Below are 22,275 nucleotides of genomic sequence, written 5' to 3'. Positions count from 1 at the left end.
CTATTATTATTACTATTACTATTATCATCATCATCATTAAGCAGAAGCAGACTGGCCATCTGTCAAGAGTGCTTTGATTGTGCATTCCCTTATGCAAGAATGAGGTTGGATTGGATAGCCTTTGGATGTCTCTCCCACCTTACAATTCTGTTGTTGTTGTTAAGCAGAGGCTGAGTGGCCATTTGTTGAGAGGGCTTTAATTGTGTTCCTTTATGACAGGAGGGGGTTGGACTGGATGGCTTTTGGGGGTCCCTTCCAACTCTAGGATCCTATTATCATCATCATTAAGCAGAAGCAGATTGGTAATCTGTCAAGAGTGCTTTGATTGTGTATTTCCCTTATACAAGAGGTTGGATTGGATAGCCTTTGGATGTCTCTCCCACCTTATGATTCTGTTGTTGTTCTTTTTGTTGTTGTTAAGCAAAGGCTGAGTAATTTGTTGGGAGGGCTTTAATTGTGTCCCTTTATGGCAGAAGAGGGTTGGACTGGATGGCCTTTGGGGGTCCCTTCCAACCCTAGGATCATATTATTACTATTATTATTATTATCATCATCACCATCATCATTATTAAGCAGTCTGAATGGCCAACAGTCAGGTGTGATTTGATTGTGCTTTTCTTGCATCAAGGCAGGAGGGGGTTGGACGGGATGGCCCTTGCGAGGTCTCTTTAACTGTAGGATCCTATTATTATTATTATTATTATTATTATTAAGCAGAGGTTGAATGGCCATCTGTTGCAGGGGCTTTGATTGTGGTTTTCCTGCAGGAAGACAGAAGGGGGTTGGACTGGATGGCTTTTGGAGGTCTCTTGCAGGTCTAGGATTCTATTATTACTATTATTAAATCACTGTGAATTCCTACCAACCCCCTGCCAGTATTTTCTGTTGGTCATTGAGGTTCTTTTTGCCAAATCTGGTCCAGATCTGTCATTCATTTGGGGGTGGGGGTGTGGGGTGTGTGTGTGGCAGTGATCTGTGGAAGACAGAGCTGTATCGGTTGAAAGTATTGCAAATCCCATCATCCATTGTCCATACTCCCCCAAACATATTGTTTTTGTGATTAATCACTATGCTTTAATTATGTTCAATTTGTAACAATGAAAATACATCCTGCATATCAGATATTTACCTTATGAGTCATAACAGTAGCAAAAATTACAATTATGAAGTAGCAACAAAAATAATTTTATGGTTGGGGGTCACCACAACGTGAGGAACTGTATTAAGGGGTCGCGGCATTAAAAAGGTTGAGAACCACTGCCCTAGAGATTTTAAAACAAAACAAAACAAAACAGGATATTGGTAGCTGGGAAGGAGAGATAGCAGGATAATTATGAAAAACAGTGCTTTAATCCCTAAGGTAATACTAATTATGTCATGGTGTGTGGGACACATTACATTCATTTAAGATTTGAAGATAGTTTTTGCTTGTGTGCTTCACAGCCACACCTGTGTGTCTCTAATTTAATCTTATTTGTTTATCGATCAACTTCATCTGCAGGCTTGTGCCCACTAATTTTGATTAGAATGACAAGTGATGTCTATATTTAACTCTTCCATGTGTGTGTATGTGCCTTTGAGTTACCTGTCAATTTATGGTGAACGCATGAGTTTCATACAATTTTCATGGGCAAAGAATGTTCAAATAATAGTTTTGCCAATTTCTTTCTCTGAAATACAGCCACTTTTGCAGATTTTATGGGTTCAGCTCTCCTGCAAAAGTTGAAAAATTGTGAATATTTCTAGTTAAGGGGGTGTGTGGTGCTGAGTCTTTCTGATGGTTGTTAACTCTTGCCTATGAATGAGGGACATCCAAGTCACTTTATCATCGACAGTCCTGCCCAGCATTTGCAACCTCAGAACTGTGACTTCCTTGAGTGAATCTAATCATCTGTAATTTGCTCTCTCTTTTTTCCTGATGCTTTACAACTCGCCAAGCATAATTGTCTTTTCATGTGGGTCATATCTTCTCATGGTATGTTCAAGTACGACAATCTCAGTTTAGTCATATTGGCTTCTAGGGGAGAGTTCAGATTTCATTTGCTTTAGGAATTTGAGCATCCTTTGCTTGGGTGGGAGACTAATGCAGTGGTCCTATGTTCAATGTAATCCCCAATGTTCCCTTTCTTCGGAATTGGAACATATATTATTTCCAATCTATGGACCATTACTGTATTTTTTGTATTGTGAATAGATTTTAGTTAAAACTAGAGATCTCTAGAGTCTCTGTGGTTTGAAGCAGCTTTGTTGGTGTGCCATCTGTTCCTGGTGATTTATTTCTTCCAGTTGCTCTTCAACTTTACTTTTTAATCATTCGGGGGAGGGGGGTTGTATGAAATTGTTATCCTTTTATCTAGTTCATATTGTTCCTAATATCTTTTTATTTGCATTTAGCCACATATTGTGTTTCTTGCTGATTGTATAGCATCCCCACTCTTGGTTTAAATTTCCCTTTGGTTTCTTAGATCATCTGTCCTCCCTGACTTCAGTCTAGAGTTCTTCTGGTTCCTGGTCAATTAGTATTAATAATGCGGTCATTTTTTTAACATTATCTTCAAATTTGATGTGGATGCTCTTCAAGTTGTATTTTGGCACAGTGGTTGGTTTGGTGTTCTTCTGTAGCTTTACTCTATTTTTTAAAATCAGCAGTTCATGGTCTGTGCCACAATCTGCTTCTGGGCTTGTTTTTGCAGGGAGGATAGAGTTCTCCATGTCATGTTTCTGATTATGTAATTACTTGATTTCTGTTTTATCTATCAGGCAATGCATTACATACAGTCATCTTTTTGGTTGCTCAAAAATGTGTTTTCAGTTAACAGTTTGCACTGCGAAATTCAATCACTTCCCTGCTTCATTTCTTAATTCTTGGCCATTTACGTACAATCTGATTCTCTCTGTTTCCTACTTTGCTATTCCAATCAGCTGTGATTAACAGCAAGTCCTGTTTTGGTGTGTGATCAATTTCATCTCAGACTCCAGCACAGAATCTTTCTTCTTCTTTTTCCTGTGTAGTTGGAGCATAAATTTTAGTATCCTTCCAGCTCAAGTCCAGTTGTATCATTAGCCACAGCACTACTGATAGTAGTTTTCTGCTGTTACCCAGTGACTTGTACAGTGCCTCGCAACTGGGAGTCTCATTCTCAGGCACTATCACTTGGTTTATTTTGGATGGTCTCTTCATGGAGGTTTTCATGGTAAAATACACTTAAAAGAGGTTTACTGTACCCCCTTCGACACAGTACTATCATGCATTAGCTGTAGTGCCACTTCTATTGTCTCATAGAGATCCTCCCTAGTGGCACCTTCCACCCTCTGCTGCTGCCAAGTGACAGTTTGGAGCATTTAGTATGACTTTTCAATAAAAGTCTGTCTGACATAGAAAATCCTACTAGAAGCATAGACTCCCACTAGTATAGAAATATAATGACATGTTGGGACTTTCTAATTAGTAGGTTAGAATTGTAATAGCTGACAATCCCTCTATTCTCCTTCTGGATTCAGGATGAGTACCAGGATGGATTTTACAAGAAACAATATATTATTTTGAGTTGCTGCTGCAGTGCATAGTGCTTTGCATTGTTTTAGTTTTTTAACGTATTGTAGCTGGTCCTGAGTGGTCTCTTCAAACCTTTCACTTTACAAAACATCTGATTTTTGGTAGAGATGAAAATTGTCAAAGCTAATTTATAGATATGGAATAACACAGTTGCTGGTATTTTTGGATTCTTCTTGGAAGAGTTTTGGTCATGGGAATGATTGTGCCTGAATATCAAAGGGTATTACTCTCAATAGGAGGGAGAAGAATAACTGTATGATATCTCCCAACGGCCAAATGTAGCTGAGACGGGGCAGGGTTGGAAAGAAGAAAAGGAACAAAGGTTCAGGATGCCTGCTTAGTCCCTCTCCAAAAATAATATCCCAGGCAACAACTTTGAGTTAGGAAAATATAAAAAGAAGAAAGAGAAACACATTGAATGCCCCGTGGGAGCAGGATGTTTGGTTATGTTTGAAAGATGTCATTTTCCATTGGAGCTCTTGAACAAGTTACAGGGAGTAGACATTATTCGGATACATTATTCTGATTCTTGGGGGAAAACATTTTGTGTTAGACAGTGTTTCCTCAAGAAACTGGCTGCTCAGGCAATCAATTATCAAGTCACACACAATGACTACAAGGAGCCTGTGGAGTTTACACAATGTTTTCATTGAAATCTTGTGATGAGTTGTTACAATATGAAAAGTTGGTCTTTGGCATGCTGCAACAAGGACTGGCTACATCCAATAGTAGGGATATACAGAAGAGACAAAGTCTCAGGGTGTTTAAAAAATAGAATTAAAATGTCTTTTCTTACTGTCCTGAGTGTTTGTCTCTTCTCTACATCCCTTGATGACATATACCTGATGGTGCAGTCATCAGGAGGAGTATGTATGTGTTTATGAACTTACTTTAATAGATGTTCATTTATCTCCTGTTCCCTTTTTTCTAGACATCTGACAATTAAAAGTAGGGTTGCCAGAGTCAAAAGTGAACAGGGCTCCTGAACATGTTTATTTATTATTTATTTATTTACTGCATTTATATACCGCAATTCTCAGCCCCCAAGGGCGACTCATGTTTGTGGTTGTGTAAAAGAGGGAATTTCAGCATGCAACCAAGTTACAAACAACACCTACTGAAATTCCTCTTCCGCACAGCCATTAAAGGTACAAGAGCCCTCCTCGCTTTTCATTCTGTCAACTGTAATTAGAAAATTGCAAATAATGCGTATACAGCTAAAATATATGAACCAGTGCTTTAAGACAAACAATGATTTTTGTTGTCTCAGATCTAGACAGTCATCTCTGACAGAAAAGAAAATCCCAGAACCCTCACCTTTATCAAAGAGAAAAACCTATGAGAAATCACCAGATAAACCAAAGCCAAAAGAACAAAAACAGTAAGAAATTTCATTTTAAATGTAATTCTGGCTTTTTGTGCCTTAAATCTTCAAAGTAACTTAATTTTATTTCAGAAGACTCCTTTGTAAAGACATGTGATTGTGCCTGGCTTAATGCCACACTGAAAATCCATGTGAAAATTTTGGTAATACTTGATAATTATTTTTAATGCTCCTCAGAGTCTTTCAGGCACCTATAGCTATTATTTGAGCTCTCTTCCTTTTTACGCTGCCTTTTTCTATGTGTAGGTTAATTTTCTGAAAAGATGTTTGAATGAATATACTGCCGCCTTGTGGCCAGCAACTTTTTTTACTCTTCTATATTTAAGTTCTGCTTGGTTAGTTTACAAAACTGCATTTCCTGATTAAGCAAGTTGGCATCAGTGACTTGTTCCAAGGCATGTTTAATTCATTTTAACCTCTCTAACAGTTTCATTTGCCTTCATTATTATTATGATTTTTTGATAGAAGAGGCTTTTAATGTTTAATTTTTTTCTTGTAGCTCAGATTCTGGAACCTCAGAGGCTAGTCTGTCACCTCCTTCCTCCCCACCAAGCCGATCCCGTAATGACCTGAATGTTTTTAGCCGCCTTACTGTTTCCCAAGGAAACACGTCAGTTCAGCAGGATAAGTAAGTCACAAAGGAAAGACCCAGAATCCCGTGGTTTGTGGATGTGCCCAAAGCACACACAAGCCTGAAATATATCTTCAGAACTAATTCTCTGGCTCTCTTGATGCCGGGGATGAAACTAAAATGGCTCTTTCTCTTGCTATTCCTCCCACTCCACCCCACCTCAGAGGAGATGACCTGGTGATGCCACAGGTCCTCAACTCTTATTTCCTGCTGAAACTTACTTCTTGTACTTATGCAACCTACTCCCTCTCACATTTTCCCTCAGTGATCTGTTTTCCTGTGTTATGTTTCTTAAGTCACAATAGTTTTCCCTTGAGTTGCTATTGGGTGATGCAGGGTTTGTTATCAGACAATTACGACATTTCTTGCATAAGTAGATTTGCAAGGAATCAGTTCTCAGAGTCACCCACAAAACACATAGTGAGGGTTTATGGCATATCAAGGGGGTGAACAACTGTTTTGTTAACCTTTTTTCTTTTTGAAAAAAGTGACAGCCCATATAGGTTGATCCAGAATCTTATTGCAAGGTTTCTGAATCTGAAGTGCTGCAAAATTGAGCTTACCTCTGCTTTTAATTGTAGCATTTTCTCCTGTTGCTGTTCTTCCTCTTCTGATTTGATCTATTGTCTCAGCTGCAACTAAATAAATTCCTAATGGTTGCCTTAAAGCTTTCAATTAGTTTTAGCTCATGCATGTAGCTATTTCAAGTAGTAATCCTATAGTTGTAATTATACTGATTGGAGACAGTGACTTTTAAGGTTGTCTGTACATTGATTTAATGAATGAATTTTATTGTTACAGTCACAGACCTGGAGTGTAAAACTTTAAAACATTATATTATTTTTTAAAGTGTTAACATTAAGACCATAAATTCACAACATTAAAAACAGAAAGTCAATATGGAATCAATCTACATGTCTTAATATATGCTTTGATTTGTCATTGAAATTAGATTAAAATAGCTCAGCATGTTTGATTTGCTTTGAAAATGAACATATAATTCTAGGAGCCACATTGGTGCAATGGGTTATACCCTTCTGCCAACTGAACTGCTGACCTGAAGGTTGGCGGTTCAAATTGCAAGATGGGGTGAGCTCCCATCTGTCAGCTACAGCTTCCCATGCGGGGACATGAGAGAAGCCTCTCACGGGATGGTAACACATCCGGGCATCCCCTAGGCAACATCTCTGTAAGCCAATTCTCTCTCACCAGAAGCAACTGCAGTTTCTCAAGTCGCTTCTGACAAGATTAAAAAAAAGGTGTAATTCTATGGCTTTAAAAAAAACCTGCGGATTTTTAAATGATTGCAAACAAACATTATATGGCAGTGTCTTCATTTAAAAATAAGGTTAATGCATTTAAAAATAAATAAATAGATAATTATGATTTGAACACCCTTCCACTTTCATAATGCATATAAAAATTAACAAGAAAAGAACAAAGCTACATTGTGACCATATAATCTTGTCTTTTAAAATCCTCTCTTCCCTATGGACCTTTGCAAAAAATTATTGAGGAAACTGGAAATGACTTGCATAAGAATCTATAACTAGAAGATTAAAATATTTTTTGATATGGAGAAACATACATTGTTTTAACATTCCCCAATATTACTAAACCCAGTAAAGCCAGTTTGGATGCACTCTACAAACAGGTTTTGCTTTCTCATCTAGCAATGCTGTTCATCTTTTTTTAAAAAAATGAACCCTTTACTCTGCTGATACCTGTATTCTTTCTCCGTAATCTTACCACTGTTCATTGTAGGTCTGATGAAAGTGATTCCTCTCTGTCGGAGGTACACAGGTACACTCTCTTCCTAATTTCCATCTTTTGGACTCCTAGTGATTTGTTGAATAGCTTTCTTGCAGTTCTTAAACTAACCTATTTTTTGCATGGCTTTGAAAAACAAATCATTATTTCCCAAAACATTCATGGACTTCTTGCATCGTTTTACTTTGGGGATTTATTATAAATATGTATTAAAATATTTCCCTTGTGTGTGTGTGTTTTAATTAGTCCAGCATGTAAAAAAGAATGCCTTGTTGTGGTATTTTTTATTTAATTTAAATGTTTTGGTACATGCACAATTTTGTTGTTTGTTAAATAAATCCATGACAAATATGATCTTGAAGGTGATTAATTGATACACAATTTTGTCCTCAATCTGTTTTGTTGATAGACAAAAAAGCTGTATTAAACTTGTGCGATGAAGTCAGGGTTTGGCTTATACCATTGCTGTTGTACCATTGCTCATAATAGTTGATTTACTATAGAGGTGCACACAGTGAAACATATGGGAGAAAATTAGATAAATGGAGGGAAGCAAAAATCACTAGTATTTTTCCTGTGTACATCTTAGAGAAGACAATGATGCTTGGGAAAATGGAAGGAAAAAGGAAGAGGGGCTGACCAAGGGCAAGATGGATGGATGGTATCCTTGAAGTGACTGGCTTGAATCTGAAGGAGCTGGGGGTGGTGACAGCTGTCAGGGAGCTCGGATATGGACAGGTCCTGAGGTCACAAAGAGTCGGAAGTGACTGAACGAATAAATAACAAACATCTTAAGCACAGAGTAAAGACAGTAGATTTCCCACACATGCAGGTTATTAAATGAGAATGTGGCAAAGAAAGAAATGGAATGGAAAGATGTACCTGGAACTCTTTTACCCAAAGGAGTTTTTATTCAATTTAATTCAGGAAGAAGCAGCTATATGTTCATATTTTGGCACATATTACTCATATTTTTTCTCTTGGAAGTAATGGAGACAGCCCATGTGCACTTAATATCTGTACATTCCCCATCTGACCTTATTCAGCAGAACCTTCCAAACATACCATGTTGGTGACGCACCTTTTAGACATGCATCACTTCACAACAGAGTAATTCAGTTTAACTAGCAAACCGGAGGTTAAACCAACCACTTAGAAGAGATATGGACATAATTTTTTTGTCATTCCTCATTATGTTTGCACTACACACCCACACACTGCAGCCGACACACAGTTTGGAAAACTCTGTTATACCGTTTTCTCTGGATTGCAGAGAATGACACTTTAGTGTAGCTGTTACCACTCAATTGTATGTTAAGTTTGTAGGCTTCTCTCCACCACAGTCATTTGCATTTGTTTGTTTTTAAATTAATTGAACTGCGTACTAACTTGTGAGGTCTCCTTTGAAGGATTCCTTTCATGTTCTGTCTGCTGTGCCTCCTGAGACTTGTACTGAACTGCTTTGTTGTCTTTATTTCTTCTAACTTGCTTTTCACTGTACACAATGAATCCACTTTAGGCTTTTGACAAATAAAACAAGGAATTATGCTGGTCTCTCTACAAGTCTATTTCTATTTGAAATAGCAGAAATCTAAATGAGGGTAGGAGTTCATTTTCTCCATTCTTTAAACAATTGTGTTTCTCGGGAATATTGGGGGTCTAATGTTTTCTGGTTGCCACATCAATTTTGAAAAGATTAGATCCTCATACTTTTCAGAACATCACGTGAAATATTTTTCTCAGAATAATTTCATTGGCTATGGAGAATAAGAATCCATCACCTTCTCTTGACCTGTTTTAAGTCAATGGATTGTTGGCCTTCAAGTCATTTCCTAAGGCCATAATTTGAAACTGAGATGTTCCAGTATTTTCTGGGGCTCAGAGTGTGTGACTTGCCCAAGGTCACCCAGTGGGTTTCCAGTGGCGATTTACTGCTCTCTAAATTATCTGAAGCAAATTCAACTTCTGCCTGGTATTAGGCAATGAAAAAATGTGACTAAAATATACCAATACAAAGCAACAGTCGAAAAAAATGTGATTAAAATGATCAAGGGTCTGGAGAACAAGCCCTATGGGGAGCGGTTTAAAGAGCTGGGGATGTTTAGCCTGAAGAAGAGAAGGCTGAGAGGAGATAAGATAGTCATGTATAAAAAGGTGAGGGGAAGTCATAGGAAGGAGGGAGCAGGCATGTTTTCTGCTGCCCTGGAGACTAGGATGCGGAACAATGGCTACAAACTACAGGAAAGGAGATTCCACCTGAACCTTAGGAAGAACTTCCTGACTGTGAGAGCTGTTCAGCAGTGGAACTCTCTGCCCCAGAGTGTGGTGGAGGTTCCTTCTTTGGAAGCTTTTAAAAAGAGGCTGGATGCATCTTGGCAGGGGGTTGGACTGGATGGCCCACGAGGTCTCTTCCAACTCTATGATTCTATGAACAGATCATATTTCCTTACAGATTGACTCTGTTACTCTACAAGGTTCACTTCTTCACCATTTCCCCCCGTCAATCACCCATACCATTTTATCTCTATTTCTGCTGTGTATATGTATCTTCAAGTTGCTTGTCTACTTACAGTGACTACATGAATTTCATAGAGCTTTCTTAGGCAAGGTACATTCAAAGGTGGCTTTGCCAGTTTCTCCTTTTGGAATACAACCCATAACACCAGGGATTCATTGGCAGTCTTCCATCCAAGTACTAACCATTGTTGACTCTGCTTAACTTCCAAGATCAGATAGGATCTGGTGCCTTTAAGACTTTTAGGTCTCACACTATTTCTCCTACTGTTCCCATCTAACTTCTGTTTCTGGTACTATTCCCATTTGTTAGTAGTTGTGCGCTTTTTTGTTTTTGAGGGCTGTGTTTCATCACCTGACCTTCTGTATTCATATATTGTCCTTCTCAAAGCTTTGTCTTCTGGGAGTCATAGTTAAATAAGTAATTTTTGCAAATGCTCATCCACTGGCTGTTCAGCCATTAAGTCCTCTGAGTGTGGATGATGGGAACCACTCCATACAAATACAAATCTCTGCTGTTTAAAATAAAATAATTAATTACTGTCTTCAAACTCTGGAAGATTTGAATATAATGTCTTTTTAAAGTGGTATCATGTATTTTAAACTGTGACATACATATTACCTATCTACTATTAAGTTGTTGAATTGTGGCAAAGTTCTTTTAGCTGTAGCATAACTACCTCTATAATAGTCAGCTCTCTACATTCACTAGAGTTAGGGACAGAGGCCCCTTGCAAAAGTGGAGAAACCATAAATAAAAAAAACACTTGAGGGAAACACCTTTCTAGAACTTGAACGTCCTTCAGGGCAACTTTATGATCCCCTTCTCCCAGAAGCCCAGAAGCTGACCACAGAATCAGAGGACCTACAAATACCTAGAGAAGTGTTGTCTCTAGGAATCTCTAGGCATTCCATGGCAACTCTATGACAGACGTTGATCACAGAGTCTTGCTGGAAGATCTAGAGTTATCAAATCCACGAATAATTATATTTGCAGATGTGAAACCTACAAGTGTGAAGGGCTGATTGTAGTTACTTTTTTTGTTAAAGGAAACCAGAGTTGCATGTGGGTTAAAAGTTAGTTTTGTTATTCCAATTTTAGGCAGTCTAGACACCCATACACATTAATACTTTAATGTCTGCACATCTGTGTTATTACCTGAGTTTCCTGTGTTGGAACAATTTGAAACCACCTCTTGTGATTTATCAAAGATGGCCTGTTATCAGCTTTTAGTCCTTCACTTTAACATGACAAAGCTACTGTATGCATGTGTTATTTGCACCATTTACCTAAATATTTCTGTCCTGTGGGGTAGTTCAGACAGTGCACACAGAGGAACACAGAGCCCCTGACCAGTTATCAAACAATATGTTAATATATTAAAAACCACAACTATTTTCAGCCGTTAAAGTCACCATAAAACCAAAAGAAGTTGTGAAGCAAAAGCACATGTCAGACACAGATATGATTCTCTTCCTTCATTCCCCACCCTGAACCCCACACTTCTAGAAATGAGAAATCTTCAGATTACATAATGGTTTTGCCAGTGTTGATTATTTCCCCACCTCTTATGCACTGAGAATACTTGTACATGCTGAAATTCTCTTTGATGTATGTATTTTATATAGAGGACATTCTGGGGAAAATGATAAAGATTACAAGTTGTGTCCAGCTGGTTCCACAGAGGGAATTTCACATACAGCTGATACAGTGGCAGGAAAACATTTATGGATTTTTAGGGTGACAGCCATAGACCACACATGATTTTTGTTCCTGGGTTATAGATGTAATTGGTTCCTAATTGGTTCTATCATAAAACACGGAAAAAACGGCAAAAACTTTATTTTTGTGGGACATCCTGCAGCACATTTTGCTATAGTTTCTCAATGAATATCTGATAGAGTTTTAACCAATTTAACATAGTTTGTGGCAGCCATAAAAACAAAGTTTCTGGAGTATAACAACTACTTTCAAAGAATGTCCCACACAATTAAAGAGGAAATAACACTTCCAAACCACAGACAGATTTTTTTTCAAATTTTGTTACATAGTGTAATTAAAAAGAAAATTGAGGGTTTGACTGGATGGTCCTTGTAGTCCCCCCCAACCCTGTGATACTGTGATTCTGTGAAATAGAAATCCATAGCAGTAACAGTTTTAGCAATTGCCATCTTTGTTCCAATGTAACATTACCCACAGCCATGAAAATCTAGAAATTCTCTTTAGCCTTTAAAAAGAAGGCCAATGCAGATGGAAGTAGATCTTCTTGGCAGTGGGTTCCAAAGACATCTTCATTACCCTAGAAAATGTCTTTCATATACTCAGATCAGTTTGGATCCAACATTTAGTATTATTCCTGTTATTTGGATATTTGAGGTGTTGAAAGCAGATGAAAGTAATTGCAGTTATTCTAAGGTGTAGACGTGTGTGAAAGACATAAATTACAACCCTGAAATGAAATGGATAGTTTCTTTTTCATTTTAGTGGTAATACATCATAGTTATTTTTTCTGTGGGATAAAAATCTAAAGATTTCACACCACTCTGGTTTCTAAGTCATGTATTCTAACTTAAGATGGCAAATAACAAAGATTGCTAAACACAGACCAGTCCAGGTGTTAATTCTTGCCCTGAAGCTTGGATGCATTTCCAGAGGCAAAAATGAGTGATAATGATTGGTAGCCAATTCCCATCATTCTTGTATTTTCAGTGCTGGTTAGGGCTGATTGGACTTGCAGTTCCGCAACATCTGGAGAACCACATATTCCCCAAATCTTAAAAAAGAGAAACTGTTCATGTTGAAAATCACATGCAAACCCGGGCCTTCTTCTTTTTGCAGTATGATGAGCAGTGCTACAATTTTGCTTCCTGAGGTTATCTCATCTTTGTAGTAGAGCTAGTTGAACCTACATGACATGTGTTTAATATGATCAGGATTACATGGGATCCTTCTTGAAGAGTAACACATAATCCACTGGTTCATAATTCTGTTTCAAAGCCACACATAATTTCTTAAGGGCGTAAATCCATAGCAAAACACAGACACTGTAAATCAGGCTAACACTCCATTTATTCAAGTGATTCACCGACGTGTTATAACGAAATACATTGTAACACATTGGCATTATCTGTTGTTTTTTTAAACCCTTTATCTACCCTCAAGGAGATACTTGAGAAATGTATTTCCTTACTAGAATAAAATATGTAAGTAGTCATTATTATGATGCTTTGGGTTTCTTTCTGGCATTAATAGTACCAGAATGCAAGCTCCGTGCATGCACAAGATATTTTTGCAAATGATGCTACAGATATCTTTGGACTTGAACAATACAGAAAATAGAGTCTTCTTTCAGAAATCTGGTGGTGTCCTTTTGTTGGAAGGCCTTTCCATTAGAAACATATCAGTAAGGGGACACCACTGTATGGAAGCTGAAGAATTTAACCCCTTCATAGGTTTGCTTGCAATAACATCCAAAAATAATTATGTTGCTTTGTGCCAGTTTATTAGTTTGCCTAAAATATTACTGTGGTATCAAGTCTCTTTTGCTGTGGGCTTGCTAGGTGTTTTATTTTGTTTTTATTGAGTCCTTAATGAAACTGATGAGGGACATATAAAGCAGTAATTAGGAGTGGTACATGAAAATCTATACTATTGTTACTGTTTAAAAGCCTCCTATAACTAGTGTACTCCCTTTGTGATTGGAGAAGTGTAATAAAAATTAGGCTCTCATCTAGCTAGAAAGTTGAAGATAGTGTTGGCCTGTTAGATTTTCAGGAAATGACGTTGACAGGTTTTTGACATATGACAAAATGACTTACCATAAGTCCTAATTCAAAGTGTTTTGTTTCCTTCTGTAGAGGCATAATCAACCCATACTCTTCAAAATCTGTTCGCTCTTCCCCAATTCAATGTATCCATATTGCTGAAGGTCATACAAAGGCGGTGCTTTGTATTGATTGTACTGATGATCTCCTCTTCACTGGATCAAAAGGTTTGGCCAATTTCTTTACATGTATGTGTTGATATTGTGTGCATATTCCCACGTACACATTTGTCACGTGACATTGTGGTTTTAGTTGGAGACTTGCAGGTATAAACAAACTGTCACAGATTTCATATTACCTGTCATCTACTCAAATAAGGGTATTAGTTCATGTGTGCAGTAGTACTAAAGTAACAAGTGATGAGCATAAGCATGTATATGTGAACTCACCCTAAATGGAATGGGATCCAACCCTGAGTAAAATGAAAATTCGGAATGGTGGAATATTGTAGCATACACATTGCTTCATTGTCAATGGCAATGCAAGATACATAAATTTCTTTAAAAATAATGCTTTTCATAATACTTAAATGAAAAGGTTACTATCCCTAAAAGTTCAATCATTACAGTGTTAATGTTTCAGATCCACTTTTTATAACCACTAAAAACAGAATAGGAAAAATGTGGCTCCTAAGAAATAGGCATGACATATTTCTGCTGGAGGAAAAAGGCAGATTAACTATCCCAAAAGCCTCCCGGTATTGAGAGCTAGATCTCTCCTCCTATGTTATTTAATATATAAAAAATCCATTTTACAGAACAAGAAGTATACTTCATCACTTTCAGCTTTCCCCCCTCATTTTTTGGAGTTTTGGTAGCCTGTGGGGCTCCTACTTGGTCTCTGGAAGTCCTGATTTCATCGTTACATTCAAATAATTAACTTCATGTTATTTTTTTAAAGATATGCACTATATTGGACATTTTAATGTACAATATAAGGTTAGGATACTAACCAGTAATAATGTGATGTGTGAAATGAATGAATTTCCTTCATCCCTGCCCCCATCTTTTTGCTTATTTAAATTAAATGTTTAAATAAGTGGTTATGAGCAAAGGAAATTAGGAGGCATGTTCAGGTGATATAAATATTGACTTTCTGCAGTATTGCCAGCTGCTTATATGTATATTTAGAAAGTCACATATGAAGGCAGAACAGTAAGGAGGTGATACTTGTGTGTGTATATATATAGCCTTGTATAACCTTTTGGCAACTTTGTTAGCCTCATTTGACCCCTTTAGCAACTGTTTTAGGGAATGAAAACCCTTAAGCTGCTAATTAAAAATAAATACTGTTGTTATAGCTACTACCTAACAATTCAAAACTGGCTCCTTTTCTTTGTTTTCGCTACTGGATCTAGCCTTTTATGCACTATTGAAAAAGATGTATAAAAATAATTCTTGATCCCTCTTACATTTTAGCTATCGGTTGTGTTTTACCCTCTCAGTGGCTATTGGAACTACTTTTGAATTTGATCCTATGGATTATATTAAGTAGTTGTGTCTCACTTGTGCATGTTCTTTGGAAGGATGTGTTAAAATCATATATGAATGAATGAATGAATTTTGTATTGCTATATTGTAAGTGTACTGTTCTCGTCCTTTTTCCTTTCTTAGATCGCACTTGTAAAGTATGGAATTTGGTAACTGGACAAGAAATAATGTCTCTGGGTGGTCATCCCAACAACGTTGTATCTGTAAAATACTGTAACTATACTAGCTTGGTCTTTACAGTTTCAACATCTTATATTAAGGTGTGGGACATCCGTGATTCTGCCAAGTGTATTCGAACACTTACGTAAGTTGGCACTCTACAAGGAAAATCTAAGATTTGATTACCATTTTGATTTATATTGTTATAGTCTGTGACTACAGAACTGTAATTTGAAGGGTTTTATTGTTTGCCTTTGGTAATTTTATTAGCCACCACATTCATTGCTTTTAGGTGAGGGTGTGGGAGTAGTAGAAAAGTGCAATAAAATTTAGTAAAGCAATGCTTCTCAATCTTTGACTGGCCAGATTTTTTGGGCCAGCTCTTAGAAGCTCCAGCCATCATATCTAAGAATTCTGCAAATGGAAATACAAAAAAAACCCAAAACAAGACAAAAACAAAACAAAACAAAACAAAAAAAACCTAGAAGACCAAAGTTTGAATGCCAAACCATGTCTCTTTAAAAAACAAAACAAACTACCTACCATGGCACAGAAAAAACCTCCTGCTCTTGTTGTTTCAACTCTTCAATTCAACCAATGAGCATTTAATTAAAGAGAACATCGCCCACAGTGTATATTCTTTTCCATTGAGTTGTTGTCCTAGAGGCAGCTGGTGGTTATAATGCAAGTGGGTTGGAGCATCTCTGCTAAGTTTTAGTCTGAACTTATAATTATAAATGGGACTATGACCCCATTTTAAGTATAGAATTCAGCATCTTGGATGGCTCCTTTAAAATCTTGGAGTGGATTTATTGCCCTTCAGACGAGGAAATCGTTTTTGTTGGTTGGGATGTGTCATGATCTGTGCCCATTTCTCCAGTTACCTGCTTAGAATTTTAAATGCTTGATCAACACACAAAGGAACACAAACCTATGTACAAATGCACATCCTTCCCTCACAAATGGACTAAATACAGAAACCTACAGTGTTTGGAAACTTGGTATTCAAAGCCAGAAAACTAGTGTCCTGCATTATTTGGCTGCATTCAAACTCAGCCAACTTATGTCTTTATAAGATGTGTTTATGAGATGAAATTGCAAAGTTTCCTATTTGCTGTTTTGGTTTTTCCCCTCTATAAAATAAAGATCTTCAGGTCAGGTGATGCCCGGTGATGCTTGCTCTGGGAGTACGAATAGGACTGTGACAATTCCCGCTGGCGAAAACCAGATCAATCAGATAGCCCTAAATCCAACAGGGACATTCCTGTATGCAGCTGCAGGAAATGCAGTGAGAATGTGGGACCTCAAGAGGTAAAGATTTCCAGGTTATTTACTGCAGTCACTGATGGATAATTTTGTATGCTTAGCTTAGACATTTCTGTGGATACAGCCTGGACTTTAGGCCTCCACCAGTTAGCAGGTACACAATAATTCATGGTGGTGTTGAGACTTCAAGGAACCTAAAGAGGTGTAAAGCTATAAGGACATATTTCTTGTGTTTTTTAATCATAGACACCAATACATCACATCTTCTTGCTATGGTCCTCTGTTTATAAGAAAAGCCCTCTAGCCCAGTGGTTTCCAACTTGTGAGTCCCCAGATGTTTTGGTCTTCAACTCCCAGAAATCCTAACAGCTGGTTAACTGGCCGGGATTTCTGGGAGTTGTAGGCCAAAACACCTTGGGAGCCACAGGTTGGGAACCACTACTCTATGCTGTAGTTCATTTCTGACTCAGTGGTGCTTCCCTTGGGAACATACCATATATTCTGGTGTATAAGACTACTTTTTAACCCAAGAACATCTTCTCAAAAGTCAGGGGTCGTCTTATATGCTGGAGTCGTCTTATACACCAGGAGTCATCTTATAGAGCGGGTGCTGAAACTTCCAATCTGGTGGGGGGAGCTGAAAAATGGCAGTGGCCGCATCCCTGTCATATGCAGTAACTGTATGAAAGCACTAAGGGCGACGCTATACAAATATGGTAGAAGAAAATCCATTCATCAGGATTCGTGGACTTAATGCAGTCCCAATGGTGAGGTGAATGGGCGCCTCACCGGGAAGGTGTATGTGAAGGGCGGAGCAAGCTGCAGGTGTCCGGGTCGCCCGGGGTATACAAAAAAGAGATAGAGTGGCTCTGGGCCCAGAAAAGCACCACTCTTTTACCTGTCTGGCCCGTTCTTGTATCCTATTACCGTACCTCCTCCTCTGCCTCTCAGATCTCGCTCCTGAAGACTGCAGTGAAGTGATGCAGGTGCGCATGTGTGAGATCTGAGAGGCAGAGAAGGAGGTACAGTAATAGGAAAATTAACCATATTGAAATCTAATCTAATGCTTTTAAAAAATTTATTTGGTGTGTGTTGGAAGAGGGGTAGTTTTATACAGCGACTATATCCCAAAGTCTGTATTTTAACTGGAAAAGTTGGGGGTCGTCTTATATGCCCAGTCGTCTTATATGCCAGAATATACGGGTAATTGATATTGAGAAATGGGAGAAACTGAACTGCAAACTCTAATACAGTGGTTCTCAACCTGTGGGTCCCAGGTGTTTTGGCCTACAACTCCCAGAAATCCCAGCCAGTTTACCAGCTGTTAGGATTTCTGGGAGTTATAGGCCAAAAACATCTGGGGACCCCAGGTTGAGAACCACTGCTCTAATACAAAATACTGGGATTCTAGATGTTGCGGTTACAATTGGCCCACAGTGCTGTTGAAAGCTTTTTATCTAGGTCTGGGCTGTATCTGCTGGATTGCTTAATTTAAGAGCAAATTTGGTGTGTGAAATGCTGTCTTTCCAAATAGGGAGTACTGGTGTCTGTTGACTTCTGAATTAAGATCTCCAGAATTCCAGATCCAGCCAGGATATGAAGCAGTTAGTGGCCTGGAACATTTTGAAGCAGGAAAGGATGAAATTTAAATAACTCAGTGTGACACTGAGACGCTTTCTACACTGTCATATAAAATCCAGATTATCTGCTTTGAACTGGATTATAGACTCATATAATCTAGTTCAAAGCAAATAATGTGGATTATCTGCTTTGAGAATCTGGATTTTATGGCTGTGTAGAGTATGCCTGCAGTTCCCACTTATTTGACATCTAACTCTGAGAAATGGATTGAGGAGGTGTTCTCTTTGGAATAATTAAAACAAAAAGTTCTTGTATTGTTGTGTGACTCTGCCTAAATCTGCTCTTCTAGGTTTCAGTCCACTGGAAAACTAACTGGTCACCTGGGCCCTGTTATGTGCCTTACAGTAGACCGCATTTCTAATGGACAAGATTTGATCATTACTGGCTCAAAGGATCATTATATAAAGGTATTTGCTCCCCTGTCTTTTGTTATAATATAAATAAAACAGGTTTTAGGAATGAGCTGTGGTTTATGTTTCTTCTCCCTTTCAAGATGTTAAGAAACACAAAAGTCCTATTTATACGTATTCACTAAGAAGTGAATTCCATTGAATTTGTTTTGTTTTGTTTTTTTTAAAAAAACCCCAAATGAATTGGTAACAGTTAGAGCAGAGGCTCCAGTACATGGAATATAACAAGTTGTGAGAAATAAATTAAGGTGAGACATCAGAGATATCAGCGCACACACAAAAAAATCAATCTTCTAGAAGGGGGGTTGATGACTATATAGACCCAAGGGACCAGAATTGCTATTGATGTAGCATATAAAGCAGGCCCGTAGCCAGGATTTCGATTCGGGGGGGGGGGGGGGGTTCAGGGGGGCTGAGTTTCGGTGGGGGGCCCCTGAGACTGAATGAAAGAGGGTCTATCCTAGCAAACCTTTTTTATCATTACCCCAATACCCCCATGCATATGAGATATATTGAGTATGGTGATCAGATCATGATATGAATAAACATAACAGTTTAAATAATGCACCAGTAAGGCCTTTTCGCGAACCACCATGAGAATTTCGGGGGGGGGGGGCCTCAAGCCCCCCCCCCCCCCGGCTACAAGCCTGATATAAAGGGAAACCAAGATGTGATAGAAGCCTCATTACTAACAAGTCATTTGATCAGTTTTGATTTTATAAGGAGGGAGTCCCACCTTTTTCACCACTAATCTTCCATGAGGAGTAAAGCCCCCCCATCCCCCCCCCCCGTTATTTCACAATGATCATTTGAGCAGCAATCAGAAGATAGGTAACAACTTATTTATAGTGTACTAGCCGTCCCCTGCCACACGTTGCTGTGGCCCACTCTGGTGGTCATGGGGGTTCTGTGTGGGAGGTTTGGCCCAATTCTATCATTGGTGGGGTTCAGAATGCTCTGTGATTGTAGATGAACTATAAATCCCAACAACTACCACTCCCAAATGTCAAGATTCTATTTCCCCCAAACTCCACCAGTATTCACATTTGGGCATATTGAGTATTTGTGTCGAGTTTGGTCCAGATCCATCATTGTTTGAGTCCACAATGATCTCTGGATGTAGGTGAACTACAACTCCAAAACCAAAGGACACTGCCCACCAAACCCTTCCAGTATTTTCTGTTGGTCATGGGAGAACTCTGTTCCAAGTTTAGTTCAATTCCATCGTTGGTGGGCTTCAGAAAGCTCTTTGACTTTAGGTGAACTATAAATCCCAAAAACTACAACTCCCAAATGACAAAATCAATTTTTTGAGTGAAGGACATACATTGGGTTGTTAGGTGTATGCTGTCCAAATTTGGTGTCAATTCGTCCAGTGGTTTTTGTGTTCTGTTAATCCCACAAATGAACATTACATTTTATTTATATAGATTTTTGTACACCTTGCACAATTACAACTCATGTGATTCCATATCATTGAACAATTACAGCTAAAATGGTGTGAAACTGCATTAATTCTATGGTGTAGATGCACCCCCGGAGCAGTATTACTCAAAGTAGTAGGCTCTGGACTGGTGCCAGTCCCCAAACTATTGGTTGCTGGTACCTGGAAAGCTTCCAGGAAAGAAAATAACAATTGCAGCTAACAGACACAGATGTGATACTGGTCCCGAGACAGAAAATGGATCATATCAGATAGTCTGTGAAGCACTGTTTCAGAGTATTACAATATAATCAACATTTTTTTTAAAAAAAATCAAGATTACTCTAATTACCCACATGGTAAGATTATTTATTAGAAAATATCTTGCCAAATGAGTCACTAGAGTGATCACCATTTTTTAAAAAAATCCTATACAACAGTTCTCTGAGTCAAAAATGTAGAATGTTTATAAGACAGAGATTCAGTTATAGCACAACAAGAATATGTTGAGATATAAACTTAATGAATTTTTAAAAAATATAATCACAATAACACAATCTGCTCCCTCCTCCCTTATGTAAATGTTCTTGGACATTTACATAAGACTTTTCAAAGGATGGTCCGGGATTGTGTTTAGAAATAATTATTTTATGAATTATTTATGAAGGTATTACTCAATATCTTGGTATGTTACAAATCAAATGGTGGATATTTATAAATCAGAAGTTCATTTGAACCTTTGTTGGTTCAACTTACATTATCATGCAACCTATATTGTAGTGATCCCTGTTTTCAAGGCCAGCATCCAGTGGCATATTTCCACTTACAAATGCAGTTCTGCAGGGCTATTTCTGCTCTCTACTATAATCTCTATGGAATATAAATTGAACTTTTAACAGCCAAATTAGCTCCTGAGGAGCTAAAGTCACTCCTTCCCAGAGCTTTTCGTGCCTCTGCTTCCATCACAAGAGGTATACCATTGAATTCTGGGTTTAGAACTATTCAGAATGTTACTTCTGTACAACATGTATATTGACTTTATAATGTCACACAATTATTACCACGCAAATAAAGTGGTGGCAAATTACCTTGCAATCTTTCATTGGGGTAATTTTGCATAATTGCTTTCTTGTCCTTTTAAATCTACTCATCCACTGATTGTAGGTAGCCTATGTTGTGCTCGTAAAATAAGAATAATAAAAATGGATGTGGAAAATGTCAGAACTGTTCGTTTGTCACAGTGGCATCTGGTGATTCTGATTACAGTAAATGGATGAAATATTAAGATTTGCTCTGTTTTGGAAATTGGGAAGCAGCATCTTGGGAAACTATTTAAAATTTTGGATGTGGAGCAGATTCACTTCCCCATCTCAAACATGGAAGCTACCAGCGATCACTCTTTTCCATATGATAGTCTAGATACTTTCTGATGGTGTGGTAAAGAGTTATGTCAGATATATATATATATATATATATATATATATATATATATATATATATATAAAAAAAAATCATGAATTATAAATACATAATTGTTAGATTCCTTATTTCAAATCAGATTCCATATTTATTGACGTCATGAATGATTAAAATCTATTAGCAATTAATACTGACACACAATCCCAGATATTTTGTGGGTGTTGGTAAAAGGGATATATTGGATAAAGTTTTGTTCTTTATGTTTAAATCACTGCTCATCAAGATCATTCCACAAATATAAGTATGCATTTCTGCAATTCTAGATGTTTGATGTAACGGAAGGCGCCCTTGGAACTGTCGGCCCCACACACAATTTCGAACCTCCTCATTATGATGGCATTGAAGCACTTACTATTATGGGAGACAACCTTTTCAGTGGCTCTAGAGATAATGGGATCAAAAAGTGGGATTTGGCTCAAAGAGACCTCATTCAGGTAACTAAAACCAAAGAGATATTCATACACAAGCTCTTGTGAAACTAGGATTTCCATAAATCCCACTTAGTATAGGGTATCCTGTATTTGCGGCCTGATAGCCCCACCCCAAGTCCCCATAATTTTTAATCTGTTGTAAATGTGGCTGGTACTCACTATTCTGTACTCAGATCTGCAGGTTTATGCAACCGGACTGAGTGACATGTAAGTCAGGTCTATCTCCTCTCAGGTCTTGTAAATTGAGGCCTTTCTCAAGGGTTTAGAGCTCTTGCAGGGTCTCCGATCTTCTAAAC

At 38.0% G+C, this 22,275-nt stretch overlaps 1 protein-coding gene across 11 annotated transcripts in view; it reads left to right on the top strand.

Moving 5' to 3' along the window:
* The window catches only part of KIF21A (kinesin family member 21A), a 127,296-nt gene that overhangs the window by 101,785 nt on the left and 3,236 nt on the right, over window positions 1-22,275 (top strand). For 4 of the 11 annotated variants that reach the window (XM_060778403.2, XM_060778401.2, XM_060778400.2 and 1 more), the window contains 8 exons: window positions 4,827-4,937; window positions 5,440-5,568; window positions 7,336-7,374; window positions 13,714-13,847; window positions 15,294-15,474; window positions 16,476-16,640; window positions 18,526-18,643; window positions 21,812-21,982. In XM_060778403.2, coding sequence (XP_060634386.2) covers window positions 4,827-4,937; window positions 5,440-5,568; window positions 7,336-7,374; window positions 13,714-13,847; window positions 15,294-15,474; window positions 16,476-16,640; window positions 18,526-18,643; window positions 21,812-21,982 — 1,048 coding nt within the window. The remainder of the gene's footprint in view (window positions 1-4,826; window positions 4,938-5,439; window positions 5,569-7,335; window positions 7,375-13,713; window positions 13,848-15,293; window positions 15,475-16,475; window positions 16,641-18,525; window positions 18,644-21,811; window positions 21,983-22,275) is intronic. The other 7 variants (XM_060778404.2, XM_060778409.2, XM_060778402.2 and 4 more) reach the window with 4 other exon arrangements.

This window comes from Anolis sagrei, chromosome 5 (genome assembly GCF_037176765.1).
Source record: "Anolis sagrei isolate rAnoSag1 chromosome 5, rAnoSag1.mat, whole genome shotgun sequence".
In the NCBI taxonomy this organism is placed as follows: domain Eukaryota; kingdom Metazoa; phylum Chordata; class Lepidosauria; order Squamata; family Dactyloidae; genus Anolis; species Anolis sagrei.
The sequence above is the reverse complement of the archived record's forward strand: the minus strand, read 5'-3'. Positions and strand labels throughout refer to the sequence as shown.